Raw genomic sequence first — 10,829 nt, 5'->3', positions numbered from 1 at the left:
CTGGGCCACACCCTGGCAGTTAGAAAAAATCCTTAGTTAATTAATTTTCATTATAGACAGCTTTATGCCTCATAAAGTATTTTTCTGAGGTCTGTCTTATCAGGTAAATTACTATACACAGTGTATTCATTAATTTTCATTTTCATGTAGTAAAGGCTCTATGCCTTCATAAAGGATGTACTTTTCCTTTGTTTAAGGGTATTTGGGCAGTTATATTCTCTGTTATATTCTCAAGTAAACAATACATACAAGTACAGTACAGTATTTTCTGAGGAAACACTCATACTTATTTTTTTTAACCCCATTCCTGATAACCCAGCATTTTCACAAACTCGGCCACCCTTCGGTCCACATTATGCCGAGTTTTCGAGACTCTACTGTATTAGCTTTTAACAAAGAAAATAAATTTCCAATAAGGTAGAAACTTGTACTATACAGATTTAAAAATAAGAAACTATAACTATTTCATTTAGTGTTTTTTGACATATTCTAAGTTTATAATTTTCAAAAGATTTTTAATTTTGAACAAATACTTAAATTATTTAACACATTAATAAACTTTATGCTTTTGTACTTTCTGAACATAAAAACATATTTATTCTAAAAATATAGAGTTTGTTTTATTACAGTATAATACTAATATTTAATTTAATAATGTATAAAAATATTCAATCAAAAATTAAAATTTTTATTCTTATCACAAAAATATTTCCAATAGGAAAAGAGAAAAAGTATTTTAAAATTTATTTTAAATTGTATTTGAAGTTCAATATATATCACTTATTTTCAAAAGTTAAAAAATGTTTATATTATGTTTTTATGATTGTTAGTTAAACCCATTGAAATTTTAGCTTATTTAAACTTATGTTTAATTGCTTTCATAATATTAAATTATATACTTTTTACTTTCCTGTAATGATATAAGTAATGTTTATTTAAGCACAAAATTTTAGCTTTTAAAGATTACTATCATTCTCTTAATATATATTTTATAGTATTTTCATTATTAAATGTTTTCTTAGTTTCATTAATGGAGTTTAAATTCTTTTATCAGCACTCAACAATAACTTTTTCAGAATAAACTGAATAAATTTATAATTATGGTGGTTTGAATCTAATTATTTGATTTCAATAAATGATTTTATAAAGATCAGAATTTATTTAAATTTTTGTTTTTATGGCTTGACTGTATTTTTTTACATGAAAGTTACTAAACTTAATAAAAATATAATCTGTTAATTATGAAAAAGTACTTTATAAGCAATTCATAAAAACTAAAATTAATAATTTATTTTTATTATTGCATATCTTCTGCACATATCAATAAAAACAAATTACAAATTCATCAGGTCTACATCAATAAATGAATTTACTTTTGAAATATTTATTTATTAAATATTTTAAATTCTTTCTGCCTTATGTTTAATAAGAGGATCTTTTATTCACACCCATCATGGATTCAGTAAAATCTGCAATAAAGTAGTGGAATGGTGGGGGATGGCTTGATCATCTAAGAAAGTTTTTGAGGATTGAACCCAAATTTGAATCTCAAGATCACTCAGAGCAGCAAATGCATGCCTTAACAGCCTCAACCATCAACCAGTATCTTTATTAAAACTGATTTACAGGATAGCCATAAATTGTTAAGTACATTTCAGTAATGAATAGTAAATGAATCAAAGAACTAGTATCTAATTGTATTATATATCAAATCATTCAGCAACTTAATTTTTACAAATACTGTTTATTATGTCCATGAAATTTGTTTAAATATTTATTAATTGCTTTTTGGATTCTACACCAAATAAGCATTTTGTTTAATAATGGAGTTGATTTGATGTTAAATAAATATTGTCATTTTGTTCTTAAAACTGATGACAGTTAAAAATTTTTTCATTTACAATAATATTAATAACAGTTTTAACTCAGCTCAATTANTGATCTTTGCTTATAAAAAACTGATCCAAGTGATTTTTGACATTGTCATTTCAAGTAAATGTCTTACATTTAAAAAAATTTTGTATAGACCGGAACAAGTAATAATCTGAGGGTGCCTGATCTGGTGAATATGGTTGGTGTGATAGCACATCCCATCTAAGCTGTAACAGTTTCTGACAAGTTACCAAATTTGCATGATATTTGGCATTATCATGGTAAAACACTACACCTTTTTTGTTGATCAATCCTGGCCTTTTCTATTTGATGATATTACTCAATTTGTTTACTCGATGGTGGTACATTTTCGAATCAATTGTTAAATTGTCTGATAAAGCTAAAAAAAAAATTTCCTTAAAATCCCACCAAAAAGAGCATCTCTCTTTAAGAACACATGGAACCCATATATCAAGCTTTGAAATGAAACCAATTCATTTCAAGTAATCATAAACAGTTCAATTCGACAAATTTAATCTCTTAGTGATTTCACATGTTGTTATTTGGCAGTACAATCAGTACCTTTATTTTGTTTTCATTGGCTTCAACTGGCCATCCAGAATGTGGTGCATCTTCAATACTAAAATTGCAAGAACAAAATTTTGTAAACCAGTTTTGGCACTGTCTTTCTCTCAACACATCTTCTCCATACATGTACCAAATTTTTTTCTTGCTTGAACAGCATTTTGATTTTTTGGTAATAAAAAACCAAAATATGCCAAAAATGGTGCTTTTGATTTTTCATATTTAATGGGACACCGAAAAAGAACAATTGTACAGAATCAAACAAAATTTTTTACAAATAAGCCTTAAAATGTCAGCTATCAAAGTATATAATGAAAATTTGGTTTAAAATGAAATTGGCTAATTCCTCTAGTAATAAAGAAAAATAAAATTACTTTCCGAACAACCCAATACTTCTGAAAAAATCCAGAAAATTAATTAATTAAATAAAAATTATTAATGTAATTATCTGTCTCCAAGCTTTTCCTCCTGAAAAATTTTCTTCAGACATCCATGTAACCGAGTAAACTTAAGATTGACAGGGTAACATATGAACAAAAAAATCAATATTTGGAAATTGCCCAGATCTCTTTTAGGCAACCATAAATTTGCCTAATTCATTTTCAGGCAAAGTCCAACATAAAACTTTATTTCAGATAATGCATAAAACACTCTTGGCAATCTTAACTTTGCTTAGACAATCCTAAGATTTCTGATCCTTTGAACCTTACCTGATATCTGTGTGGAATATATTTTGTATTTCAATGTTTTGTAAAGCAATAATTTGTAATTTTCTATAGAGATCTGATGAAGAGCTAAACAACTATAAGTATATGCTCTAATTTAATATGTAATAAAAAATTGTCCTTTACTATTGTTTTGATTTTACTATGACATTTTATGAATGACTTTAATCTTTTATACACTAGATAAAATTAGTCCCTTCAATGTTAACTTTTTAAAAATTTATGAAATTAGAAATTCATTTTTTTAAACTGATACAATAAAATTTTAAGACCAGATCATTAATAATAAAACATTAATATTTCTATATCTTGAGTTTTTAGTAATATCTTTTTATATTTCTACATATTTTAAATCTAATATTTTTTTATAATATTTGATAAAAATATTAGATTTACAAAATAAAGCATATACTGGGTGATCATAATTAAAGTACTCCTATTCAACATCTGAAGGGATATGTAGCAATCCAAACTTGACCAAATTTTACATGCTGATGTTTCTGGACATGCAAAAGAAATTTCCAAGGAGAAAAAAATTTAGTTCCAAAACTCATTACTGTAATGAGCAGCAAAATAATACATAGCATAGACATCAGGCATATATATAAGGTATGGTCAATTTCTGGGCATAAAACTGCTTATGGCATTTGAAATATCACTCATATCTCTCATATTACTGTAGATCAACATCAATGCTTATACCATGCCTGAATGCATCTTGTGAAGCTGTTTAATGAAAGCAGTGCTAATGCTTTGAGTGCACCTTGAGAAATTACACCAAGGTTTTTTAACTACTTGTAGAGCCAGCAGATCTCATAGTGGAAAGTTTTGGAAATAAAATTTTCCACTGTAGAAATCTTTTCTGCTTGTCTAGAAATGTCAGCATACAAAATTTGATTGAGTTTATACTGCTATATATCACTCCTATCTTATCCTAATCTATAATAAATATGAAAATAACTTAAACATTTCTGCAGTTATGTATTTCATTTTAATTATTACTATTTTACTATGTTAAGTGATATGCTAGAAAAAACATATATTCTGTTTTTCAGAATATCAGTGTGCAGATCATTCAGTTTCAATTGAAATTTTTTTTACAAATTCAGAAAACAATAATACAACTGATATTAATCAAAAAACCTAACTCACAAGACGTAGATAAACAAAATCATCTTCTAACACATTCTCAACAGCATGTAAAAAGAAACTGAAGAAAAAGATTAAAAAATAAAGAAAAGTACGTATTTAAATACGAAAAATAATTCACATATAAATGAACATATTAAATATTTTATTTTCTTTTAAAACTTTAAATTTTTTAAAGTCTCTTAAAATGAATTATTTGACAAATATAAATAAAAAAAATAAGTATTTTACAAAAAGTTATTAAAATTTTTTTAATATTAATTAAAAGATGTCATATTCTTTGTCAAATTTCAAGTTTTTAACAATAGAAATAAAAATAAGTTTAATAAGATATTAATAAAAGTACATTTGAACAGCACATAAATTACATGAATTTTAAGATTAATATGTTTATTAAAAATTAAATTATACTTACATTTGTTTCATTTAATGCTGATTCAATGTTATGACATATTAGTAACGTCCACATTGTATCATTAGACTGCAGATTAACATATGTTTTCTTATTAATTTTTTTCATTTCAATAGATGTTACATTACCTACAACATTTAAATCTTCTGGAAAAAGTAAAGTTTCTATTGGACAAGCTCCTAAATAAATAAAATTTTTATTATTATAAAATTAATTATACTAAATCTTGAATTATGTATTGAATAAAAATGAAACCATTTACATATATAACTTCAGCAAATTAATTATAAAATTGCATAGTAATTTCTTTTAATTTAAACATTTTGAAAAATTTTTAAATCATTATCAAAAAACAGAGAAATTTCAAATTTTAAATCTCTAATCTTAAAACTGTAAAATTAATTTAACAGAATTTGTTAACAAGGAAAAAAACATTTAAAAATATATTTTAATGAAAGAAAGTAGAAATTAACTTCTAAATTATTCTATTAATTAATGTATTAAATTTAGAGATGATTTTCATTTCTCAAAACATGTAACATTAACCTATTAAAGCATGATTTCCAACAAAGAATTAAAACAATTTGTAATTTTACTAATATTTGATGGAATGAAATATTTCTATATATAAATACATAACTAATTCAAAGCAGGAGTGTTTTAAACAAAAAAAAAAAAAAGCTGTATTTATTTTGAACAGTCACAATGCAGTTAAAAATAGAAANTTATAGGGGGGGTCTACGTGTATATTATTATAGTACATTATGTATGTATATTCTACTTAATGTATAGATTTTATGTATATAAAATTTAATATACGGTTTATAAGTGAATCCGGTATAAAAAATTTATTTTTATATTTTATTAAATTTTGAAATTACAGATTTATTTTAAAAAATAATAATAATAATAAAATAAATTGCTTTGTAAGAACGATAGAATCTTGTTATAAAATCAGTTTTCGTATACAGTATTTTATTATAGTGTTATATTCATTCGTATCTTATTGAACTTATATGTTTTATAAAATTCGATCAAGATCTATCCGTAAACGATAAAAAATAAAAAGAGTAGTAATAAATTCGGTATAGAGTTTCCTCTTGTCTCTTATAGCAATCAGTTTGGTTGTTATTTGAAGACATTTTACAGGACAAATATAGAAAAAGAACAATCTGAAATCTAACTATTACAATACCAAGATAGGTCGGATTTTTGATGGAAATCCGACATAACTATTACCTTATTGATCCAATGTTTGATAAAGTCGAATTGTTCTTATAAAAGATAATAAAAGGTAAACGATTAAAATTTATTTAAATTTTTTTTTTCTAATTTCTTAAATGGAGCTTTTTACGAATAGAAAATCGATAAGAACATCAAAGAAAAAGCTTTATAAATTTTGTAATTTAATAAATTTTTTCGTTTCGGTTATCTTTAATTCTTTTTATTAATATATATGTCATTCCCACAATTACTTTTAAATAATTTTATTTAAATAAAGTTAATTTAAATTACTTAAAATTGATTTTAGTTTCTAAACATGTAAAATGAAAAAAAAATCCAATAAGCATTTTTCAATTACAAACCTAACAATAAAAAATTAATTTTTAAAAATTTATATAGATAATTTTCAGAAATTGATTATAATAAATTTTAATCGGACGCCATTTTCTTTCATTAAAATAAAATTAATTGTGATAAAAGATAGATTTAAACTACATGAAAATAAATAACATATTTATAACATAATAATTAATTTATATATAATATATATTTTATATAAATCTGTTCCAAATTCCTGAGTTGAAAGTGACTTTATACAAAATTTATTTGTACATTAAAAATTCAAACCGTCGCCATTTTGTTTCTATGGCCTAAAATAAAATATATTTTAGAATACAGTATGTAAAATTTATTCAATTCCATTGGAATTCATAGAATTTATGTGATGTAAAGAATTCTGAAAATAAGCAAAACCTCCAAATAAAAATAACTCAAAAATTCCTCTTAACACTCCATTTAACAATTAGAAAAATATCATAAAAACATTAATTTTCTTATAAATTCCGAAATAAATCTTGTAGACTAACATGAAAGTGAATATAACATTGCACCATTCCATAATTGATAGAGGAACAAACTTATGATAATTAAAAATATATTATTTTATAAAAGCCCAAAAGTAATTTACGTCTTGGGAATTACATATCGTCACGAACTCTTAAGGAATTTCAATTTGAACTTATCTATCGAAAAATCTTTCTTAATTTAAAAGGAAAAGTTTTTGAACGAAAATAGCTTTTATTACTCGCAGAATATTTAGGCGAAAAACATTTACGATCAAGGAAAATCCATTTTAATTCCAAATTCACAAATTTGCATGCGATAAAACCTCATATGGATATTGGGACCCTTTCCAGAAACCTGAAAAATATTTTAAAAGATTAGATAAACCATTAAATGTTTAATAAAACTTTAATATTATTTTGTTTATGTTAGTGATATATCTTACCTTATCTGAATTACGAGAAATTTCACTAGATTTAAATTTAATCAAATATATATATATATAACAGGTATTATTCTTGAATTAATTTCGATCGAAATTCCTTAGAGAAAAATCTCTTTCTTGAGTCATATCTTTTTTTGTATTTCTCTTGTTAGTAAACCAGAAAGAAGAATATAATAATAATTCAATAATAATCTCAAGATTTGACTTATTAAAAATAATTAGGATCAGATTTCTTCTGTATAACCCGAATGGTCGCAAATCGATAACATTAGTAATAGAAACACAATAGAATTAAACTTTATATGGATTAAGGATCATATAAAAAATATAAAACATTTCTAAAAAATAACAAAATATTTTTTTTTATAAGAGGTCACTTTTATATAATCAATATATTTTTATATAACGTTTGTTTTTTAGTATTCTTTAATATATTTTTGAAGATATAATCCTTCGAATTCATACAATAGAAATTTTACTATTAAATTAAATTTTTGTATGATATAAAAGTCAATCAATTTTTTTCTTTTCTTTTTATTCTTTCCGCCTTGTGGGCACAGAGTGGACCTTTTTATCACGTTTGTAGGTTCAGCCGGGCCCACAACGAAGCATCCGGGTGATGAGGGAAGGGCCAGACCCAGGAAAAACCCTAGGATTTCCTTTTATTCTGGGTTTCCTGAAAAATTCCTGCGGTTTTTCGACTCATCGTGATTCATTCCTAGATCATCCAAAGCGGGTAAACAGACACCATAGATCAAATTGTTTATAGTATTATAATCCAGTAGACCCCCTATAACACTGTAGATAATTCCGTGTTATATGAATTCCATGTTGTACGAGTCACTTAGATTTTACAAAAACGTGTGCCGGACTGTGAGCGGCTCACGTATTTGTAAAATCTAAGTGACTCGTACAACATGGAATTCATATAACACGGAATTATCTACAGTGTTATAGGGGGGGTCTACGTGTATATTATTATAGTACATTATGTATGTATATTCTACTTAATGTATAGATTTTATGTATATAAAATTTAATATACGGTTTATAAGTGAATCCGGTATAAAAAATTTATTTTTATATTTTATTAAATTTTGAAATTACAGATTTATTTTAAAAAATAATAATAATAATAAAATAAATTGCTTTGTAAGAACGATAGAATCTTGTTATAAAATCAGTTTTCGTATACAGTATTTTATTATAGTGTTATATTCATTCGTATCTTATTGAACTTATATGTTTTATAAAATTCGATCAAGATCTATCCGTAAACGATAAAAAATAAAAAGAGTAGTAATAAATTCGGTATAGAGTTTCCTCTTGTCTCTTATAGCAATCAGTTTGGTTGTTATTTGAAGACATTTTACAGGACAAATATAGAAAAAGAACAATCTGAAATCTAACTATTACAATACCAAGATAGGTCGGATTTTTGATGGAAATCCGACATAACTATTACCTTATTGATCCAATGTTTGATAAAGTCGAATTGTTCTTATAAAAGATAATAAAAGGTAAACGATTAAAATTTATTTAAATTTTTTTTTTCTAATTTCTTAAATGGAGCTTTTTACGAATAGAAAATCGATAAGAACATCAAAGAAAAAGCTTTATAAATTTTGTAATTTAATAAATTTTTTCGTTTCGGTTATCTTTAATTCTTTTTATTAATATATATGTCATTCCCACAATTACTTTTAAATAATTTTATTTAAATAAAGTTAATTTAAATTACTTAAAATTGATTTTAGTTTCTAAACATGTAAAATGAAAAAAAAATCCAATAAGCATTTTTCAATTACAAACCTAACAATAAAAAATTAATTTTTAAAAATTTATATAGATAATTTTCAGAAATTGATTATAATAAATTTTAATCGGACGCCATTTTCTTTCATTAAAATAAAATTAATTGTGATAAAAGATAGATTTAAACTACATGAAAATAAATAACATATTTATAACATAATAATTAATTTATATATAATATATATTTTATATAAATCTGTTCCAAATTCCTGAGTTGAAAGTGACTTTATACAAAATTTATTTGTACATTAAAAATTCAAACCGTCGCCATTTTGTTTCTATGGCCTAAAATAAAATATATTTTAGAATACAGTATGTAAAATTTATTCAATTCCATTGGAATTCATAGAATTTATGTGATGTAAAGAATTCTGAAAATAAGCAAAACCTCCAAATAAAAATAACTCAAAAATTCCTCTTAACACTCCATTTAACAATTAGAAAAATATCATAAAAACATTAATTTTCTTATAAATTCCGAAATAAATCTTGTAGACTAACATGAAAGTGAATATAACATTGCACCATTCCATAATTGATAGAGGAACAAACTTATGTAAATCTATATTCATATACAAATTCAGTGCAAATATATTCACATTTATATATATATATATAAATTACTTTATTTCCTAAAACCAATATTATTTTCCATTATATCAGCGATTCTATACTATTTCGAGATCGTGGCACATTCAGAATTCTTAGTGGCACACCCGATAAACCAGTGTCGCATCAGAGATGCTCTTATATATAGAAAGGAAACGAATTGAAAATCTATATTTTTATATAAATAAATATACAAATAATATTTATAAGTAAACAAAAAAAATTAATATATTTTATAATGATTTTTGTGGCATTCTTATAATAAGTTTGTAGCACATCAATACACCGCAGAAACACTACAGTCTGTTTATACAAAGATTTTTTTTTTTTAAAGTAATATCTCGATTATTTTAATATTAATTAAAAACTTATCCATTCTTTCTTTACCACAGAATTTTTAAATAAACATTTACTCAATTTTATGATATTAATTAGTTTAAAAAATTCATAATATTAATATATATTTTATTTTTTTATTTTTTGGTTCTTTTAAATTACAAAAAAAAACGTTTATTTCAATTAAAGTTACTTACATAAAACGTATTGCTTCATTATTTTTAAAAGAACTCTTAAAACTAGAATAAAAAATAAAAGTAAATATCACAAAAGAAAAAAAATAATAAATATATGTTTTTCAATTACTTCTTAGCATCATCATAATTATTTTGGAATTTTCGGAATTCTTAAAAGAGAATTTTTTTTTTATTATTATTATTTAAAGATTAATAAATGCGGGATATTTATTACATTACATAAATGTAGAACATCATCATCTTTTAAGTTTTTTACATAATTTTATCAATTAAGAACAGAATCTACATTAAAAAAATTCTTTTTAATTCCATTTTTACGCCTTCTTGCTCTTTCAAATTAACTAAAAACATCCATTAGAACATTCAATTTTCAGATATATTAAACTGATTGTATCTTATAAGTAAAAAAAAAAAGAAAAGAAAAGAAAAGAAAACATCGGTTTATAGCCGCTTTGTTTTAGTTGGAAGATCTTTAAAAATTAATTTCGGGGGGAGGAAAAAAATAGAGATTTAAAATGATGTAAAAAAAAACTAGGAGAACTGCAAAAAGGTATAAGTACAAAAGGCAGAGATAAAAACTCGGACATTTTTAAAAATAGAGTTAAATTTTTGAAGTC

General features: G+C 23.7%; 1 protein-coding gene across 1 annotated transcript in view; it reads right to left on the bottom strand.

Moving 5' to 3' along the window:
* LOC111615849 (McKusick-Kaufman/Bardet-Biedl syndromes putative chaperonin-like) overlaps positions 1-4,922 on the bottom strand; it is a gene marked incomplete at its 5' end in the record, with an annotated part of 15,462 nt that extends 10,540 nt beyond the window's left edge. The window contains one exon of the mRNA XM_023357282.1: positions 4,747-4,922. Within this exon, the coding sequence (XP_023213050.1) occupies positions 4,747-4,922 (176 nt within the window). The remainder of the gene's footprint in view (positions 1-4,746) is intronic.
* Positions 4,923-10,829: the final 5,907 nt, after the last annotated feature.

Source organism: Centruroides sculpturatus, unplaced genomic scaffold (assembly GCF_000671375.1).
Source record: "Centruroides sculpturatus isolate CEXI.00-Female unplaced genomic scaffold, Cexi_2.0 scaffold2547, whole genome shotgun sequence".
In the NCBI taxonomy this organism is placed as follows: domain Eukaryota; kingdom Metazoa; phylum Arthropoda; class Arachnida; order Scorpiones; family Buthidae; genus Centruroides; species Centruroides sculpturatus.
This window is presented reverse-complemented; position numbering and strand designations above follow the sequence as displayed.